The sequence below is a fragment of the Chamaea fasciata genome, unplaced genomic scaffold (genome assembly GCF_029207755.1).
Source record: "Chamaea fasciata isolate MVZ Bird 193981 ecotype frontalis unplaced genomic scaffold, bChaFas1.0.hap1 SCAF_27, whole genome shotgun sequence".
Classification (NCBI taxonomy): domain Eukaryota; kingdom Metazoa; phylum Chordata; class Aves; order Passeriformes; family Sylviidae; genus Chamaea; species Chamaea fasciata.
In genome coordinates this window covers 3,730,688-3,751,660 of record NW_027094112.1, presented here as the reverse complement: position 1 = coordinate 3,751,660, position 20,973 = coordinate 3,730,688, and the positions used below count along the sequence as shown (strand labels likewise).

At 41.5% G+C, this 20,973-nt stretch overlaps 3 protein-coding genes across 4 annotated transcripts; all 3 read right to left on the bottom strand.

Moving 5' to 3' along the window:
• Positions 1-1,537: 1,537 nt before the first annotated feature.
• KRT222 (keratin 222) lies at positions 1,538-8,953 on the bottom strand. 2 transcript variants are annotated; one of them, XM_066205050.1, is made up of 6 exons: positions 8,858-8,953; positions 7,092-7,220; positions 6,160-6,380; positions 5,068-5,144; positions 4,790-4,895; positions 1,538-3,464 (listed from the first exon to the last, which is right to left on the bottom strand). In XM_066205050.1, the coding sequence occupies exons 1-6, from the start codon at positions 8,951-8,953 to the stop codon at positions 3,251-3,253; spliced, it is 843 nt and encodes a 280-aa protein (XP_066061147.1). In that variant the 3' UTR covers positions 1,538-3,250. The 2 variants fall into 2 exon arrangements, with proteins under 2 accessions (XP_066061147.1, XP_066061148.1); XM_066205051.1 differs by having other exon boundaries at positions 1,539-3,464; positions 8,776-8,865.
• Positions 8,954-10,604: 1,651 nt separating this feature from the next.
• LOC136301858 (keratin, type I cytoskeletal 12-like) lies at positions 10,605-14,300 on the bottom strand. Its single transcript, XM_066205082.1, has 8 exons — positions 13,656-14,300; positions 13,239-13,321; positions 12,854-13,010; positions 12,415-12,576; positions 12,191-12,316; positions 11,615-11,832; positions 11,270-11,352; positions 10,605-11,060 (listed from the first exon to the last, which is right to left on the bottom strand). The coding sequence occupies exons 1-8, from the start codon at positions 14,298-14,300 to the stop codon at positions 10,963-10,965; spliced, it is 1,572 nt and encodes a 523-aa protein (XP_066061179.1). The 3' UTR covers positions 10,605-10,962.
• A 1,521-nt stretch (positions 14,301-15,821) lies between these two features.
• LOC136301694 (keratin, type I cytoskeletal 20-like) lies at positions 15,822-20,446 on the bottom strand. The gene is made up of 8 exons (XM_066204819.1): positions 19,993-20,446; positions 19,146-19,228; positions 18,796-18,952; positions 18,125-18,286; positions 17,918-18,043; positions 17,548-17,768; positions 16,922-16,956; positions 15,822-16,267 (listed from the first exon to the last, which is right to left on the bottom strand). The coding sequence occupies exons 1-8, from the start codon at positions 20,413-20,415 to the stop codon at positions 16,170-16,172; spliced, it is 1,305 nt and encodes a 434-aa protein (XP_066060916.1). The 5' UTR covers positions 20,416-20,446; the 3' UTR covers positions 15,822-16,169.
• Between the last annotated feature and the right edge of the window lie 527 nt (positions 20,447-20,973).

Genomic DNA, 20,973 nt, shown 5'->3' with positions numbered 1-20,973 from the left:
TGAAAACAAGAAAAACTAACTGAACATGGGTTGCTGCAAGTTTGGTCCATTTTTCTTGATGCCTACAGTTCCCCTGGCTCAATTTGTTTTCATGCTTAAATAAACTTAAGAACAAATAAAGAGACAAGAGCTCTGCCCTCATTTGCTTAGACTCTGCTGACTGTACCCACAATGGACATTTGTTGACATGCATCAGAATAATCTGTGACTTCAATGTGAAATTAGAGCAAGCATTGTAAAGACTCCTCAGCCAGCAAAATACATCACACTACGTTCATAATACGCTCACCAGCTTCACTGGGGCAGGAGAAGGTCAAGAAAAGGTGAGAAAATACTTGTAAGAGCTGAAAAATAACCTGTTTTTCCCCCTGCTTTTGACCAGGTTTTCCCCTAGTTTCATACATTCACTTCTAGTTTATTAATGACCTGGTGTTATTGATAGTGTAAATTGCATTCATTGTTAAATTACAAATTTAATTTTTGAAATATCTATTATTTAAAAATTTAACTTTCATTTTTAAATTTGAATTATTTTAAATGTATTTATTTTTAAAACCGAACTGTTTATTATGGTGTTCAAGTATGATTATGGTAACTCACATTCCATACTACTAGTTCTAAATCACATGTTCTCAAAGCCACCAGTGTATTTCCTACTTTGTTTTATTCCCCCTTTTTTTTTCTTCCTGTGCTCTTTCCCTCAATTCCATCTTATGATAGTGAAAGGTTTTGCCAGTGTACACTTTTTAATATCCTGTACAATATATAAGTAGTTTTACTGATTTAATGGAATTGTTTCTGCTGCATCATGCTCACCAGGGGGGATGTAAAAACTAATTCTTACCCAACTGTTTTAATTACCAGCAGTTTCATAAGCTCTGGAATGAGGACAGACGTTTACTGGGAAGTAGGTTGAGACAATGAAACTTGTTTTTACATCAGCCGTTTGCAGGTGCTGGTTGGCAGAGGCTCAGTTGGTCTGGATTTAATTAGAATCACAGGAATTAAGAATTCTCTGTTGTAGTATTAAGCTTCAGTGTTCATTTTTTAAATTCAGCTTTACAGGGGCCTAAAAATGAGGGTGAGAGGTTACTATTTTGCTACCCGTGTGGAGTTAACACTTACACTTGTGGAAGTTCACTACTGAACAAAAGAGAGTTCTTTACATTTGAAGAGATGGGATTTGTGAATAATGAAAAAAACAGATACTTACTGAAAGGGGTGAAAACTTAGTTAAAACCAGAATGCCCACTTGAACTAGTCCTAGACTAGCAGAAGCTATGGAAGTCAGTATGAGGAAGTCACATGTGAAGAAAATAGGCAAGGTGACCGGATTTACCAGGAAAAAAAGAGTAAGTTTTGTTGCAGGAGGACACTCACATATTATGGTAAAGATTCTGAGGGAATTTGTGTCTTTCTAATAGCAGAGAGGCTCTTAGAAAACACTTGTTAAAGTGCTACAGATTTTCCTATCTGCAACTTTTATTTTGCATTCTCTTTTACTCCTTTCCACTTAAGGAGAAGACATTGACACACACAAAATATGCATGGACAAACTCCCATTTTAATCCTTTTTTTTTTATTGTAGTACTATCATTTACTTTGGTAAATTCATATCCCTGTTTAAAGTGCCTTAAAGCCATTAAAACTTAGTCTAAATTCAAGTATTGAAAAATGTACAGAGTCTAAGCACAGAAAAAAAGCTGCATAGTGAAAATACTGGAGCAGGCTGATACATTCAGGATGCCAAGTACTCAAGTGGTAACAACATCAGCTCATGATTCAGGTTAAGGATAATTAGCGAGTTTGATACAGTACAGACAGGACAGGGCAATATCGATGCATTGTTCTTACCATGAACAAAGGATAGAAGCATAAATTAACTCTGAAAGGATCTGCAGTATCACTTTTGTACACATGCCATAAGTAATAAGGCAGATACTGACGCTGAAGTCAATCCTTTACATGCTGCTGTAATCCACCAAATCCTGTGCGTGGCTTTTCCAGACTCTGAGCCCCAGCAATCCCAGTGTTCCAGTGGGAGCTGTGACATCCATCCTCTTCAGAATCCTCACAAACAATCATTTTTGTCTTCATACAATCTTCTTTGAGTCTTTGTTTGAAATTTGTCCCATAGGGTTTCAAAGAAGGATGGCTGCTCCTCGGTGCAGGGTTTCTTTTGGGGTTTATGTTTGCCCACAGCTACTTTGGGTAGGAGTGGGAGGTACTTAAGGGGTCTGGTTGAATTGTACTTTGAATTTGTAGCCCTTATTTTGCCCAGTTAATTTGAAGTAGTAACAGTTGTACCCTGGCATAACAGTGTGATGTGTCACATGGACTGGATCAACAGCATCACTTACCTGTAGTGTTTGTCAGAAGAGGAATTTGTTGCATGTAATGCACATTGTTACAATAAACAAAATTAATGCAATACCAGCATTCAAATGGTTGTTTGACTCCTCCCATTTGAACAGTTCGAGAGCAATTTCATTTGCCTTGGCTAAGAGACTTCTAGTACAGGTGTGCATGGTCACGTAAGAAACTGATTGATTTTTCAGGGGAAGTTACTGCTTCAAAATCAGTTGAACAATATGGCTAAAATTTTACTGGATTGTAACAACACTTTTAAAATGGATGTCTAAGAATGTAGAGGAAAGACATTTTTGCTCAGTTGTTGCCTGAAAAAAAAGGAATTTAAAAATACTAGCCACTTTAAAAAGAAAACTCTTTGTTAATAGTTCATGTATTTTAAGAGTATTTTTGTATGTAATTTTTGCTGTTAAAAAGTATTATTTTAAAATATATTTCTAGAAGTATGACAGCTGTGATATAAATTATTGCAAGGATTCACCAGTCATTATATGAATGGAATATTGAATAATTAAGAGAAGCAAATAGGCATTTCTCATTTTTGGAAAGAGAAAACAAGTTCTCTTTTACAAAGGCAGAATATGTCAAACTGTAAAGTTCTAGTTTAATTTCTGTAATATTTGGTGAAATTCTACAAAACAACAACAATGAGAAAATGAAAGAGCTGCACCCAGAGTATAAAAGCAGTAAAAGTTGGGTTTCTTGGAATTGGAACCCCCTTGCTCTTCACCCTTTCTTTTAAAGGACTTCTATGGTTTGATTGTATTGATCCAAGTGCTGGGTAAGATGTTGTGGTTGTAGCAGACAGCAGCCATGGGAGTCCATCGACAGTTTATTTCCGGAGCCCATTGTGGATGCCCTTTGAGGGAACTGGCTGAGGTTAAGGTTTGATGGATGGGATGCTGCAGGATCTCCTCATCACCAGCCTGACTTCAATGTCAGGGAGGGTTTTCTTTGTCGTGTGCAAACACCCTTCCTCTGTGGCTGCCAGGTGGAGATCAAAGCGCAAGGAAACGGACTTTTTCCTTAAGCGAGGGTTGTCCTTAAAGAAAGAACCTTCCCATTCCTTAATAACTTCATCCACTTTTTCTGTCCTGAAACGATAAAGAAAATGTATTTGTGGGGTTTTTTAGGCTGTATTAGTTACCTATCTTCAGAACCGCTTTTAAAACAGAGAGAAATGGCATCATAAAGATTTGAGTTATTTGTTATGGTACTGAGATACCAGAGGTGTCCTTTTTTTTACAGGTTCATTCTCCAGAGAAGCTAAATAAAGGGTGAGGGTTCATTATGTTCTTGTTTTTGTACTTTTAGGTAGACATGGCTACAAAACCACTGCTCCAAATACTTCAGGCAGTTTGTTTCCAAGGAGAAAGTTTGGAATCCAAGCTCAAAAATTTTGCAAGAAACCTCAGTACCGTAGTGGGCAGGACAGAATTCCTGCATCTGAAAACCTTCAGAATAGGGAGGAGAAAATCTAGTTTAGACTCAGACCTCAGAATGTGGAGCTGTATTACATTAAAGAGAAGAAAGGCCAGAAGTAAAATAGGGAGAATTGAAAAGCCAGCCGATCCAGGAATACTGAAGCACCCAAATCCCGTTGGTTCAATTCTCTGCGTGTGTGCCAGAATTCAGATCTGAAAGTCAGGCTCTGGGGCCTCACCCAGCTGAGTGCACTGCACATGGCAAAGTAGCTGTGTGCAGATCTGAGTGTGTGATGAACAAAGCTCAAAAACAAATGTCACCTATGGGGTGTGGCTGGTGGGCTTTATGGTGGCATTAATTTTTTCAGCAGCTGATTGTGATTCAGTGTTAGGAATGGCCCACTACAGTGTGTTTGAAGGTAACATTAAATTAGTCTACAAAAAAAGCTTAAAGAGCAGCAGGAAAAAAAAAAATAAAATGAGGCAATCCAATACTACTAAAGTAATTTCAGGTAAATAACACATCCTAACAGACTTTCACATGCCTAGTTGGGAGTCAGGCTCTCCCTCCCCTGTTTGGGGAAACGTAGGAGTTTCCAAGGAGCAAGTTGGAGCAGCTGAGCCTGAATTTATGTGCATAAATATGCCCTAGAGGGACTTCCCAAATGTGGTCTGGGCTCTTTGCTTTCAGCCTTAGTGAGATGAATTATTCATAGTTTCATTCTTAGCAGAAATAGAAATTACAAATCAGAAGCACCAGCATGGTATTGTTTGCTTATGAAGCCAAGGCTAATAAAAAGAACTTTTAAATGTAATGTGTTGTTAAACAATGCCATTCAGTGCACCTTCAGGAGCTCTCACTGTGCTTCTGAAGCTCTTGGGCTTTGTGGGCATGATATAACAGATACCAAATAACGGAAAATTCAAAGCTACTGAAACATAACCTCCACCCTTTGTTTCCAATTGTTATTTCGTGAAATTCCTGTTTATCTTACTGTACAGTGCCATGAGCTTCAGCACTTTCCTTCATGATATTTCCATCTAGGATTGCTTGTTTTGTCATCAGTTCCACCTTCTTTGGTTTGTGCTTCTTTACACCCTCTGTAAAAGAATATGCAGGTATACAGTGAGCATGCAGAAGGGCAAGGGCAGTACCCAGAACCTGGAGGCATTTCCCATACATTGGAAAAGGTCCTTTTTTAATATTCAGGAATTTGTTAGTACTTGTGAACAATTAGGGCCAAAATCCCTTAAGGAGATGTCTGAAACTCACCTGAAGGCAGCGTAAAGGTGATCTTGCTAGTGCTGGGCTTTTTGTCATCCTTTTGGGCAGGTATTGAGCAACGGAACCTGAAAAAAAATTTACAGGCATCTATTAGTATTGAATTACTTTAATTCCTAACTTGTCATATGAACAGCTGTGAGGAATTTAAAAATGTGAGAATCATGAGAAGTTCTGTTTGATCGTGGTGTTAGCGTTGAAACACACAATCACAGAATGATTATATGCAGGTGCTTTTATTGAAGAGCTCTGGGGTACAGGATACAGACCCAAATCTGACTCTGACATGGATTCCAAATGGACATGTTTTTATACTCTTTCATTATATAACTACATATTAATTATTAAACTCATATTGTTCTATTGTATGAAAACTTGTCGTTTTCATTAGGCCCCCCAAACATTATTTCTCATGATTCTTAAACAATAATCATATTCAAGTACCGAACAATCCTTACATTTAACAATCATATCATTTGATCATTATGCAGGTGCAGTTTCTTCTGTACATGATCTAGTAAAGACAAAACTTAACCTTTGTTTCCAGGGCCTATGTAGTTTCGATTCCCTTCCCAGGCCTGCCGAGGCCCAACCTTTTTTTCTGCCTCCCCTGAATCTATTGCGTACAGTTCTCATGATTTTAGAAACATTTTAACCCTATGCTATCAGTAGTAACTATTTGTTGGGATTTCTTATTCTGAGCCCAGAACTGGAGGAAGTTACCGACAATGTCTGTGCAGTTTCCTGCAGGGGTCTGTGCTGGTCTGAGACGTTGACTCCTTGCTCAGCACTTCATGTGTGTGGACCTGCCCTGAAGGCTCTGAGACCTGAGGAGTCACAGGGCCCCAGTGAGCCACAGTGCCTCGAGTGAGGCTGCAGTGACTGAGCTGCTCTGCAACGTCTGCGAGACACTGAGCGCCAGAAACTCCGCAGTCAGTGAAGGTACCTTATGATGAAACCTTTTCTAAGATTTTATACTGTGATTTTTTTTAATGTTTAGTTCATGTATGTACAATTTTGATTATTTGAGACCTTCAGAAGTGGAAGACAAAATTGAGGCCTTTTTCTCTAAGCAGCGGGTACCTGCTCTCTTCTTGCTCCAACAGACTGCGATACGTCGCTATCTCCTCCTCCAGCTTCATCCTCGTGTTCAGGAGAATTTCGTGCTCTCGAAGCTGTTTCTCAATTCCCCTTCTCACTTCCAACAACTCTTTCTCCAAGCATTCAATCTCACCTTCCAAATTTTGTAGCTGCATGTGATACTGCTGCTCCGTGGCCCGCAGTGAACGTTCCAAACCCTTTTCCTGTGAAATTTAGGTCATATTTTAAGATTTGGAAAGTTTGTGTGTAAAGATGGTACACACATACATGGTTTCATTAACAAACTCAGTATTTTTACATCAGTTCTTGTAATATTATTCTTTAAAGACAGGAGTAAAGCTTTCAAGATAATACTTTGGCCAAAAAATTTTCCAGTGAAATCTGTGGTAATTTAAGATCAGATGAAAGTGTAGCCACGCACAGCAATCCACTGCCTTGAGTTTACAGATTTCTGATTTTACTGTTAAACAATGTCCAGCTCAGTGCGGCATGGAGTGTCTGTGTGCTCTTGGAGCTTTTCTGCACTGCTGAATTGAGCAAATGGCTGACATTTTATTGTGAATGAATTGATAAATCTGGTCCACATATTAAAAAAAGGTCATAAACATCCTGTGAATTGGTAGGGCAGAATGACCAGGAACTTGGTGGGGGAGTATCATGCAAATATGTGCTTGGGAGGTGTGAAAACAGGACACCGTGTGTGTCTGCAGTGGCAGATCCTGCTCCAGAACGTGCTGGGTCAGTGTGTGTGAGCGAGGGCTCTGTGAGGAGCTTGAGTCCCCCAAAGCTGAGCGTTCCTGTGACAGATTTCTGCTGTGTGGTGGCTGCCACAGAAATTGACTGTGGGATAGTTTACATCAAAGACAAGACTTCTTTTTCTCTGTGAGATTTCCAGTTTCATTTCTGGCTCTTACCACAGCATGGAGAGACTCAATTTCGATCTGCATGTGGTGCCACTGCCGCCGGGCTTCACACAGTTCTGCTCTGGCTGCCTTTAGTGCTTCTGCATTTTTGTCCATTCTTTTACTTGTACCTTCTTCTAACTACAGGGGACATACAAAAGACAACAATATTAAAAGTATTCACATAACGATAATAAATTGGCACATAAAAATGTCTGGTTGGAGTTTTTGTTAGAGTTGTATAAATGTGTGAAAGCTCACAGTGAGGAGTTAATATTTTCTGTATTTTGTGGAGGGAGAGCCCTTAAACCGCTGTGTTTGACGGGAAGTGTTTGGCCACATCTCTGTCCCTGGCACCTTTGTCCTAGAGGAATTCTCATGCAAATTACCCAGTTGTATTGAGACCTTACTCACTTCTGGATTAAAGGGGCTTAGAGGATGTGCAGATGGTGCAAACTTCCAAGTTTGAATAAAGTACTTTGATTTTAGTGCATTTTTGGTTTCAGGGTTTTGGTTTTTTTTTTCCCTTTTATTCTGTTTAAAGTAGTTTTTTAAAACCACTCCTGATCATGTGTGGGGTCATTTTAGATTTAGACTTATCTTTGATTTCAATAGGATGTTCCTGCATGTAACTTCCAGAATGATTGTTTGGCTTAGAGAAGTTATTTTTATTTTTTGATTCTGAGTTTCCCTGCAAGTTGTAAGCCCTTGAAAGAGCACTTGCTCTTTTGCATATTTTACTGCTTTATGCAGGTTCCTATGATGACATTGACTCTAAGAAACGAATCTCTTTAATTCAGATCTTATGAACTAAGAAAAAATAAGGGTTTTGTTCCCCTGTACATTCTCACCTATTGCAACTTTACCAGGTGATAATTTTTTAAATTATGAAAAATCTAGATCTGTCTCATCCACAAGTGAACCCCCAATGCTGTTTGCTTCCCCTTTCTTGCCTGGGTACTGCAGAATTTGTGTGACAGGATCAAACCGATGTGCATTGGCTGCTTTGTGCCAACACAAAGATAAACTTGGCTTCCCTGTCGGGTGTGCAGCTGCTGTGTCTGGCACTGCTGGTGGATCAGCCAGGCTGCAGCAGCGTCTGGCCTGTCCTTAAAACAAACCTCTGGGATTCCTGCAATACCTGAGTACAAGGTGACAAAATACCTGATTCCCCCCTGATTTTCTTTACATTTGATGGCTCAAAATTCTTTTGCCAGTTGATTTCAGTTGGGTTTAGAGCTCTTTGTATGTAAATCCCTAACAGCAGCACTGTGTGTTGGTAACATTTAATCAAGCTGTATGAGAGAACAACTGATATTTGCTGAAGAGCAAAACAGTTTTTACTGTGAGCAATAGAAAATAGTTCCTGCAAAGGTACAGTGTACTTTACTAGAGGGCTAAAAATGGCAAAGATTGCTGTATATAAAAGGATTCTCTTCAGGATTCTTTTTTCCTCTGAGATAACTACATGGAGCTAGAGGTTACCCTCATACAGCCTATGTCATCATCCCTGAAATCCCAGCAATAGCCCGGCTGCAGGGACAGAAAAGCATCCTGATGAATTACACAGCATTCGTTCAGCGTGAATCTATACCCTTAACAGAATCTATTTCCGATTCTTCTGGTTCACATCTTACTGCGGTAAAATCCACATCCCTTCCCCGAAAATCTGCTGCATTGAAAGGAATTACTGTACCTCATAGAGGCTGCGGGAGGAACTGTACGGCCAGGGAATGGCTCCGTACTCTGCAAGGTGTGTGGCTGTGAGGAGGCATTACCTGCGTCCTTGCTGAGCTGACGGTCTTTATCTGATTTCGGGTGATGAGCGATTCATACTTTGCCCTGATCTCTCGGCGGAGCCGAGCCGGCTCCATCCTCCTCCTCCTCCTCCTCCCATCCTCCCCGGCTCCCGGCTCCGCTGCCGGCGGCGCGGGGCTGCGGCCGCGGGGCCGTTAAAGCGGCAGCGGCCCATTTCGGGGAGCGCGGGGGGCTCAGAGCCCGTCAGCCCAGCACGTTAATGCAGCAAAGGATAGTCCTAAAATAACTATTGCTAAATTATGTGCCGAAATGAATATACCAATGTCTTAATGTTTTTGTTACGCTGTAACTGTGGGGCTTTATAACCTCACAAATGTGAAGGTAAGAGAAAGAAAAGGGTAAAGTTGCAGCTGCCCAGCATGAAGTGCTCTGGCAAGAGGACATGGAAGGACAGAGCCTCTCAGCTGCACAGCTGGGTTACTGGCATTGCCTCTGGCAGGTGCCTCCACCGTTGTTAGGGATGGCACAGAATTTCCATCCCTGAAGGTATTTGAAGGCTCAGTGAGATGAAGCCTCAGTGAGATGTTTGACCTGACCCAGTGTTGAGGACTGTCCCGTGTCAGAAACGAGCTGGGCTCATGAGCATCCTCTTTTATGGACAGAAACACACAAGGAGGGAGAGGAACCAGTGGTGGTGAGCAGTGCTGATGCAACTTGTGGTAAAGGCTTTGGCTCCTCTTCTGCAGAGGGCAAAGTTCTGGTGAATATACCCTTCAGACACATCACTGCTGTCAGGAAAATGGTCTGGGTTGTCTCTGCCGGTGTTTCTGTACCTGTTCCAGGTGTTGGTGTGCTCAGTACACACAACATGCAATGTCTGTGGGGTTCTTACCCCTTTCCTGACAGCTCCCACAGGTCCAGCACAGGTTGTCTGGTGTGCTGTGCTTCTTCATTTCCTGCTCACTGGAGCACTGTGTGATCCCGATGATCTTGTCTGCTAAGAATGGCTCTTACCTATTTCATTTTACCTCTTGCTTATTCAATTTTTTTTCAGTTGTGCACAATATCACATAGGCAGTAAAAAATTTGCTGATTTCAACAGAAATTTAAAATTTAGCAAAGAGAGAAATGCGTTTTAGGCTCTAAATGAGAATATACATCAATGAAATTATAAAACTGGCAGTAAACTTTCACAAGGCACACATCTTTTTAGAGGTCAAAGTACTGTACCACTTCAGAGTCTCCTGGTGTAAAAAGGCTTCCCTGTTCTTGGCTGTGTCTGTTGGCGCATGTGAAAGGATCCTGTGTTTGGATTTTATTTTTCTTAGCTGACTGTCTTCCAGTTGACCAGGACTGAGATGGAAAGGTTTTGTTGTCCACTCTCTTTTCTACAAGTGTCTCAGTTATCCTTCTGTGTAGTTCTAAACCCAAAATATTGTCAGTGTTTGTCATTGATGGGATGAGAACAGTTACATAACAAAACTATTAGGAATCCACCAGACTAACACAAAGTATTGCACTTGGGATGGTATAAACCAATGCTTTCTTTTTCTATCTTTTTTTTCAGGTGTAAAGGGAACACAGGACAGTGAAATTCCTAAGGCTAAAAGTAGGTTGGTGTAACAATTGCATCTTTCCTAGGACTTAGGACATTTTGAATTCTAGCTGCTTTCAATGTTTATATTCTATTGCTGGCTCACCACACAGCTAGAGTAGGTCGTGGAGAATAAAGGGACACTAATACCTTAAAGCTTGTTGAGTACTTTTTATTAGGGATGAAAACTGGAAAATGAGGTTAGAACAACAAAATTATTTATCTATTAATTACTAAAGATCATAAAAAGGCGAATCTGATTAAATGTGTGCTTCATTTTTCTGGTTATTGAACAGAGATTTGGTGATATTTTTAAAGAACACTGTGGAAATCATGCAGGTAATGCTGATAGAGTGAAGCAGGAAATACATTGCATGTCTGCAAGGAATGAAAGTGCCGACTTTGTCTTATCTTAAAGATTCTTAGTACAATGCCAAACGTTTTATCACTTCATACAAAAGATGTATGGATAAAATTATTTATCCATTTTTGCTTGGAGCAAATGGATTCTTTGCCACATCAGATTGTGCTTCATATCTTCTCTTCAACTTCCTTAACATGGGATGCAACAACTTTTCCATCTACCACTTCTTCGACAATTGTCTTGATCTTTCTAGTTTTGGTTGGATCTAAACATCACGAACAAAACAAGAAATATTTACCAATGTGTTAAAAATGATAAACCAAAGCAGCGCATGACCAGGTACCCCCTTTTCCTTTTCAATTGTCTTCTGATTTTAATGAACTTTATGATGTAGGTAAACAGGATAACATGTATTATTTGATTTATAAGAATGACTTTAGAAACAAAATTTCATTCAGTCAAGTTCTACCTTACCTTGAGAAGAGTCCAGTGATTGTGTTTGAGATTTGGACCCTGTCAGGGATGAGCTTTCAAATGTAACTGCCTGTCCACCACCCCTAAAAGGGAATCAGAGACATGTACTATTGCAGGATGTTCGATAGGATCAGGATAAATTCCCTTTTCATGGTAACTGATAGATTATTTAAATAGTGAGCAGAATGGCTCACTCTCCTCAGTCACAGTGATATTTCAGATCACTGTATGTGCCTTACTGTCGCTTGGACAATGTTCCACTTATTTTACCTCTATTTTTCCTGGAAAGGATTTTGCTCCAGAAAATAAACCCAAGGAGATATTTTGTGTTAATCAGTTCCTTACACAAACTCGCCATCCAGCAGGCGCCGGTAGGTTTCAATCTCCATTTCCAGACGAGTCTTGATGTCTAGGAGCTGTTGGTACTCGGCGTTCTGGCGCTCCATGTCAGCCCTGACCTGGAAAAGCTGGGACTCCAGGTTCCCAATCTGCATTTGGATTTGTGACAGCTGAGCGCAGTAACCGCTTTCCGTTTCTGCTAAAGTGTCTTCCAGGGATTTTTTCTGTGTAAGGATATTAAATAATCTCTGGTTAAGGAAAAAATCTCTTTACAAAACCAGCTGAAGTAGTTTAAGGGAGTGAACACAGCTACATTACTTAGGTTTTATTTTCTTTTTGAAAACACCAGTTTGAAAACTGTCCCTTGTCACTTTGCTAAATGTGATGTAAAAACTCACCTGCTTTGTGACATGCTCTTTGCAATCCAGTTAGATATATGACTGCTATTTAGGAACTAAAAGAATACGGGATTTAATCAGAAATAAATGCAAATCCTCAATTCTATGGAGTAGGATTAGGTCTAAAAAGACTTCTGAAGTTGCCAAATTGGCTCTGAGCAGTCAGCAGCTTCCTAGAACGTACCATGGCGAGCTGAGACTGCAGCTCTATTTCCAGGCTCTGGAGAGTCCGTTTTAAATCTGTGATCTCGCTCTTTCCTGACTGGAGCTGCTCAGTATTGGTGGAGATTTCCCTTTTCAGCTCCCCGCTCTGAAATGACAAAGAAGAATGGGATGTAATTTTACTGGTCCAAGTATTGAACTCATTTTCCCATGCATTTTGCCGAGTTTGCTCTCTCTGGTTGTTACTTTTTCATTGAACCACGCCTCGGCCTCTTTACGGTTTTGGTCGGCAATGACTTCATATTGTCCCCTCATATCATTCAGAAGCTTGGTCAGGTCAGTCCCTGGAGCAGCATCCATTTCCACACTGACTTGGCCAAATTCACTGCTTTGGATGCCCTGAAGTTCCTGTAGAGATTGAAAATAAAGACAAGGTTCTGTTAATAAATACAAAATAGTTCTACCAAAATATAAAGAAATATCTGTGATGTAAACTCTGTTTCAACAAGGATCTGTAGCTTGTTTCTCACACTCTTTCACTTAACAAACTCAAAAAATAACAGCAAACAGAACCTATAATGAAACCCAGGAACTCCCACTGGCTTAAATAAGTGGGAGCTTAAATACCATTTAATGTTTCACAATTTCATGGGTCTTGTTATGAATTCACAAAGGAAAAAATAACCTCTTCATGATTCTTCTTGAGATAAGCCAGTTCTTCATTCAGGCTTTCAATCTGCATCTCCAGATCTGCCCTGGTCATGGTCAGCTCATCCAGGACTCTGCGCAGGCCATTGATATCGGCCTCCACACTCTGCCGAAGAGCCACTTCATTCTCATATCTATGCATAAAGGGATTAAATCTTATTTTTTACATGGCCAGTGAGGTAAAATTCAAACTGTTAATGTGTTTCATTTTAGCTTTAATATGAGAACTTAATAGGCATAATTATTATAATATTGTTTAATAATTATATTACAGCGTTCTACACGGAAAGAGATTTTTAATACAAAAGAACTTCTTCCTTAAGATATTAGTAGGAGTTTTTGTAGCATTAAGAAAACCTTACTTCAGTCTGAAGTCATCAGCAGCCAGTCTGGCATTATCGACCTGCAGAATGATCCTCGCGTTGTCGATGGTTGCATTGATGATCTAGAATACAAACAGTGTTTGGAGAATGATGTTACAGCCCAAAGGCGTCATGGCTTTGTAATGGCTTTAAACTTTGTGTTCTACAAGGGTTTGTAGAACTGCATTCCATCACTGCCTTCTCCTTTATTCAGATTAGACAAATCACTGTGTGACACAGCTACAGAACTGCTTTGATGTGCAGGAAAAATTCAGCACATGTCACCTGTGCAAGGTGACAGAAGTCACTGCAAGTGTCAGTACCAGAGGATAAATGTACTCTTGGTATTTTCATTTGATTTCATACTATTAAGTGAGTTACAAATATAAAGATACATTAAATACATTGCTTTGCTACCTTGTTTCGAAGATCTTCAATGAGGGGGTAGAATTTACTGTAGTCATTCCCAGATCCAGGGGTGGCAGTGCCAGGGCCACTTTTCTCATACCACTCACGGATTTTGCGCTCCAGCTCGGTGTTGGCATCCTCCAGAGATCTCACTTTGTCCAGATACGCAGCCAGACGGTCATTGAGGTTCTGCATTGTCTCTTTTTTTGAGCCAGAAAGAATGCCACCATCACCAGCACAAGCAGGGCCAAACCCACCTCCAAAACCAGTCCCTGAGCCACCACCAAAGCCACTTCCAAAACCAGCACCTGAACTGCTGCCAAAACCACTTCCCAAACCTCCCCCAAACCCACTGCCTAAGCCACTTCCATAGCTACCACCCAAACCACCTCCAAAGCTTCCCCCAAAGCCACTGCTTAAGCTGCTCCCAAATCCTGCACCTGAGCTGCCCCCAAAGCCCCCACCGAAACCAGAGCTTGAACCCATCAGAGAAGCTGCACCAAACCCGCCACCAGACCCCCCACCAAATCCCAGCCCACTGCCACCAAAGCCTCCTCCACCACTGGAGCTGGACATCCTCAGAGATCCCCCTCCAAATCCGCTCCGAGAGGAGAAGGGCCGGGACCCGCCACTTGTGCGCACGGAAAGCGCCATGGTGCTCGAGGTGCTCGGATGTGCCCCGTGGAGGATACTACAGGGAGCAGGGCAGAGCACGAGCAGGGGCAGCTTTATAGAGGGACAGCAGTGGGTGTTCCAGGAGGAGTCCCCACCTCCTGGGGAGAGCTTTCACTCTCTCTCTCCCTCCTCTTTGGAGGGGATGTCAGTTTAGTGTGTTCTGACCAACTGAAACGATATGTGCCAACAGAAATTGCCAATGGGAGTGGAAATCTGGTGCCCTCCAGGTATTTGTATGAGGGGAAATGGGTGGAGTGGAGCTGAGGCATCACGATTGTGCTCTGCCATGTGCAATGGAGCACAAAAAGTTCTTTTCACATTTAAATCCCTCCTAAATAATTGTTTTGTCATTGCCAATTCGGTGCTTCCTGCATTTGGGGCTGTTCTTACAGGAGTTTGCTAAATCAGCAGAGTGATCCCTTTGATCCCTGCTTCTCAGCCTGTGTGGCAGGAATGTCTTTCTTTTCATTATGCTCTTCTGGCAGGAGCCTCTGCTGGATTAGTGCTCCTGGATGCTTGACAGGAAGTAAGAAAAGTGACCATCAGGTGTCCAAGGGCACATGAATGTTCAGTGAGCTGCAGGGTGATCATTAATATGAAGATATAAATATACTTATATAAATAGGATTTGGAATTGCGTTTATGCCCTAACCCTTTCATCCTTGAAATACCTCAGAGTGATATGCCTATAGTCAATAGCGTATAGTCTATAGCATGTAAGAGTTTGTACTTTGGAGCTGGGAACTCACCATTGTGTCTGCTAAATAGTTTGCTGTTATCTCAAAATAAGAAATCTGATTTCTGTATTTGGTGCCTTTTATAATACAAATCTAAAGATCAAATGTAGCGCTTCTGGGTGCAGGTTTGGGCATAGGAACCCTCCTAAGCCAGTATATTTTTCTTTTGAAGTTATTTTGATAAATGGAAAATTGTTTTTCCTTTGTCCTGGCTTAATTATATCATTGGATTTGTCAACTGAAATGTGTTAATTTTTGATTTATCCACACCCAGGAGCATGGGGTGCTTTTGGGGCAGAAAAGAGCGGAAGATCAAAGGTGTAAGTAGAGCATTTCTGTGGAAATGCACTGATAGCCTGGTCTCACTGACTTGGGGCAGTGAAAGCAGATGATTAGTTCTTTGGCAGCTGTTTATGTACAGTACATACCTCTGGACAGGTGAGGTTTCATAGGGAAGAGCTTTGTGTGTTTATGTTCTCAAGAGGAAAATGTAAACTCCTGGGACTGAAAATCCAGGTGTGGCACAGGGGCCTCTCTGTGGGACAGGGAACATTATTGGTACAGAAAGGTTTGAGAGAGAGGGAGATCATTTCAAATGTATTCTTATTGATAAAATATCTTGGCTTGCTGTAGTCTCTGGTGACATAATCATTCATAGAACGTGAAAAATATCAAATAGGCTTCTTCAATTTTTTTTCATGTTAATATATTATGAAAAGCAAACTGACACTTCTTATTTATTTGAAAATCAGTCTTTAATGAATTGAAGCTGCTTTATGTTTTAGTGGGAATTCACATTCAGAAAAGGTCTGCTGAACTGATGTCTTAATGTGTTGGAAGCAACTATATGTTCATACCAGGCTGATTTGATTTTTTTTCTTCAAGGTACTTAGTTGCTCTGTAAGTAAACCCAAAGCCTTCTATGTTGTGACTTACAGATTTTCATTAACGCTCCCCCACAGAAACAGCAACAGCAACAACAAAAGATTTGATATTTTGGCATTTTTAATCCTTCTGGGGTTTAGGGTGAATTAGATCAGATTCTTTATAAACATTTCAGTTTTGGCATCAGTTCCAGAGACCTCAGAGGCATCTTTTCTGCTGGTGCCATTTACATCTTCTCTTCTACCTCTCTGACCTCAGAGGAGACAATCTTGCCATCGACCACCTCCTCAACTATTGTCTTGATCTTCTTGAATTTACTTGATTCTGTAAAGGAAATTGAAAAAAGAAGTAATTTACTGCAATCTACATTGACAGAGTAATATTGCTGCAGTAGTAGCAGTCGATGAGGAAATACCAAAAACCATCTTCAATCCACAGGTTCCTGAAGTAAGCTTTTGCTGTGTGCAGGGTGTGGCTTCTCCTCTTTTGGATATTGAGTATATTGCCCATAGACTGTAGTGGACACTGGGTTCAATAACTCTCTAGTGCTTTTGATAGTTTTGCTTCAGTTTAGCACAGACTTGTATATCTAAAACCTTGGAAATTTTTGCTATAAACCTGGAGATGTTACTTGGGAACCTCAGTGTCCCTGTGCAACCAGCAGGGAGAAGCAGATGCTTCTGCAGATCTCCAGAGGGGAATTCAGTAACTCTCTGTTGTTCTCATGGCTCTCTGAGGACCCACAGAATCACAGAATGGGTGAAGTGTGCCGTGATTTTACACTGGGTGCCTGAATTGTGTGTATAAACCCAGGATTGTACAGTCCCCATAGGGTAACAGTACAGTTAATTGCTTTCTTGATGTGAGATTCCACTGGCTGATTATTTGCTCTGAAGCTGTTATTTTATATCAGGCTACTTTATTCCATAACATTTCAATAGGCAGCCATCAAAACAAAAAGAAGTTGGCGGGACATACCTTTTTCAGCTTCTGTTAGCGTCATTTCTATTTGCCTGTTCAAATTATAAATTAGAAAATGTAAATATTTAGCAACTCATATATTGAAGTAACATCTTTGTGCATTTCCCATGTATTTGATCAGGACAGCTAATCCCCTTTCATCAAGACATTTAATCAGGAGATAACTCAGTAAAACAAGTTCTCTCAGTTAAAGTGAAACTTGCTAGGCATAAGCTGTAGGTGCAGTTAATCTGCAGACTCCTCTCTGCAATGCCAGGACTTAGGCTCATGCAGGTACACCTGATCTAGTTCCTGAGGCAGAACAGCTGAACAGGTGAATCTGGGAGAAGTTCCACTCTGCTTAGCCCACATGGGTAAGTTGATTGGAAACTGCATTACTGCTGTTCCTGGCCCGTGAACATCTACCCAACTCCCCAGCTCACAGAGGGAGCTCACACAGTCTGTAGGCTGGGAGAGCCCACCTCAAAATTCCACAGCAGCTTCAGCAGCCCAGCCTGAACAGCAGCCTGCTCTGATTCTGTGGCTGAGAACTGGGCAATGGGCTTCCCCACCCCAAAGCAGTTGGAGAGAGGCAGTTTTGACACAAAACCCAAACCAGCACACAAAGCCATGTGTGCACTCACCCGCTTTCCTCTCCCTCCAGCAGCCTGCGGTACGTGGCGATCTCCATCTCCAAGCGAGTCTTGACATCCAGCAGGATGCTGTAATCATTGTTCTGAGCCTCCATGTCAGCTCGGAGCTGCCTCAGCTGAGCTTCCAGACGGGAAATTGCTCCCTGTATCTGGTCAAGCTGGAGACTGTACCGTGCTTCTGTTTCAGCCACAGAGCCTTCCAGGGTCTGTTTCTATAGTCCATGGGAAGAACAGTGACATATTATTTAGAGGATACATTTTTCTGTTAAAATAACATTTTGATTGTAAAGCCCCTAATTTCTTTATTTATCTGTGTGACTCTCTGCTACCCACAGTCCTTATTTTGCTTTCTGTTATTTACCATGGTCAGCAGGGACTGTAATTCCAGCTCCAGTGTCTGGAAGACCTGTCTCCGTTCCGTGATCTCTTTCCTTTGGACCTGAAGCTGTTCAACATTGAGGGCAACTTCCTGGTTCAGTTCTGCTGTCTGGAATGAGGAATGGAGGGACTGTGAGCTGCAGCCAGGCATGACTGAAGTTCTTGCTGGTGTTTAAGCAGTTGACTTTACCTGCTTTTCAAAATGTTCTTTGGCTTCTTGGCGGTTCTTTTCTGCCATTTCTTCATATTGCTTTCTCATGTTTTCCATAATAGCTGCGAGATCAATGCCAGGAGCAGCATCCACCGCCACGTTCACAGAGCCGCTCACCTCCCTGCGCAGCCTGTCACAGTCCTGCAGCAATGGGGACAGAGTTAGCACCAGCTGCAGGGAGCTGTCACTCCTGGGCATTGGACACAAACTCAACATCTCCACACATAGGAATAATCTTTAATAGTATCCTGGGGCGAGGCAACTTAATCACCTTGTAAATACTGTTTAGTGCACCTCATCTTAGAACAGTTTACTTCTGTTATAGCAATAAATGTTATATCATAGATAAATGTACCATAAAAATGATTTCCTTGAACCAGACCTGTGGAATGAGGGCAGAAGTCATGGCTCCCATTTGTACACTTTTTAGGGTAGCAATTCCTGAACTGTAAATTTTTCTCAGAAAAAACCTTCACTCCTTCATTCCTGTAATGGAGGAGTGCTCAGCCTTTGATCCCTGACAGCTTGAATGTCCCTTAGGACCACGCATGGTTATACTGCTTCCAGGAAGGATAGAAATGCTTCCTAGTGAGGTTGTTTGTGTTTGCCACTCCAAATCCCTCTCCCTGGCAGTGGTCAGCTGCTCTCACCTCCTCATGGTTCTTCCTGAGGAAAACGAGTTCCTCGGTTATATTCTCAATCTGGGACTCCAGGTCAGCTTTCGTCAGAGTCAGGTCGTCACGGACACGCATCAGTCCATTGATGTCGCTCTCCACAGTCTGCCTGAGCAGGTGTTCATTCTCAAACCTGTACAATACAGTGCCTTTTGTCATTGTTGAAATGCAACAGTTTGGAGTAAATGTTACTAACTACCACAGTCATTGGGAAATTTTCATTAAAGTTGGAAAATGTTCACTTCTTGGCACCGATTCCAATAAGTGAAAACTCCCCTAAATAAGAGGATCATGAAAGAAAATTGATATAAAATCATAGAACTTACTTCAGCCTAAAGTCATCAGCAGCCAGCTTGGCATTGTCGATCTGCAGGACAAGCCTGGAATTTTCCATCTGGGCAGCAGCAATCTAAAAGGAATGGTGGACAAGCAATGAAACTTGGCACAGAAATTCACACTTGATCCTTTCCTGGGAATGAATGCTGTCAGTGGGCTTCATCCTCCTTCACTTCAGCTGTCTGTTGGTCAGCTGGCTTTAAGTTAAGTTCCATCTGAAGTGCATGAAAGGAATTAGGGATGTCCAGAAGACAAATTGTCCTGCCATGACATAAGTGTATCAAATAGTTGGGATGAACTGCTCTTTGAAGGGATCTGCTTTTAAATATTGGGAAGTAGAACTAATAAAAAATAAAAGGGAAAAGACTGAAGGAAGTTTTGGAAACATGATTTGACAAACCTGTCAGTTGATTGTTGGGAATATTTCATTGTTTCCAGTGGTAATTTACTATTTAAATTGTGGTCTTTAATTTTTTTTCTGAGTGTTTGCCCTTCTTTTCTAAAAAAACACTTTGAAATAGCTGTTGCTAAACTATATTTAAATATGTTGATATTAGTACTTTCTCTAATTAAAGCCACCTAAGGCAAGTATCATAGAACTAGTTAATTTTGAGTCACAGATTTTTCAGGTATGAGATTACTCACAATTGCAGGCATATATCTGCTATTACAAACGACCTAAAATCTGTCTCTAGTTTGTAGCTGGTCAAAAATAAACTTTTTCTTCCCAGATAGGTCAATTACAAATTGGGAAAGCACATTTTCTACAACAGATTATTCTCTAACTCACTGATAATTGCAATCCCTATACTTATGGAGAGCTCTGTGATCTCCTACCTTATTTCGGAGTTCTTCAATTGTTTTGAAGTAGGAGCTGTAGTCCTGCCCTACGCTTACGGTGTTCTTTTCATACCATTCCCTGATCTGCATCTCAAGCAGGGAATTTGACTTCTCCAGGGAGCGCACCCTCTCCAGGTACGCAGCCAAGCGATCGTTCAGGTTTTGCATCGTTGATTTCTCGTTGCCAGCGAGCAGCACATCGTTCCCAGTGATGCTGAGCTGGAAGCTCCCTCCGAGGCCTTGACTGGAGCTGCTGCTGGTCGATATGCGGGTGCCAAAGCCCCCGGCTCCCCCGTAGACACTGGGTGCCTGGATCTTCTGGATGGACATTTTCCTGGAGGCCAGACCACTGACACTGGGTGCAGAGGGCTGCACACGGCTGCTTGTACTCCACTGGATGCTGCGGGTGGAGAATGCCATTTGTGCTCTTTGTCTTCTGGACTGAAGCAGGTAAATCAGCACAGGTAGAGAGGGAAGTGAGGAACTGAGTGTGTACTGTGCACCTTTATACGGGTCCAAGAGGAAGCACAGTGACTGGAAACCCCACCTATGTTGACGCAGAGTGTCACTCGTATCAGCACAAAGAGCACACAGAATATTGCTCCCACCCCCCATAATTAGAAGGGGTTCTCGTCTGTTCGTCTGTGTTTGAGGAACACTCCCTGGGTAGTTTGATTGCTTTGTCATTTTGTATAACAGATAAACAAAAAATGATCTCTTGAATCATTTATAACCATGTACCTACAGCCAATTCTCTCTTGAGCCCTTTGGAACAAATGAGTAGGTTCTTAGCTCTCTGTGCAGCGGATGAATTTAAAATGAGCGTTGCCTGTATGTGACAAAAGACTTAAAATATTTATATTTCTGTTGAGTAAGCAATAACCTGGGCCTCAGGACAGTCTAGAACAGTGTATAAATTATTAGAAAGGAGGCAGCTGTACTACCATGTGAATTCAATGCATAGTAAGCACAAACCAA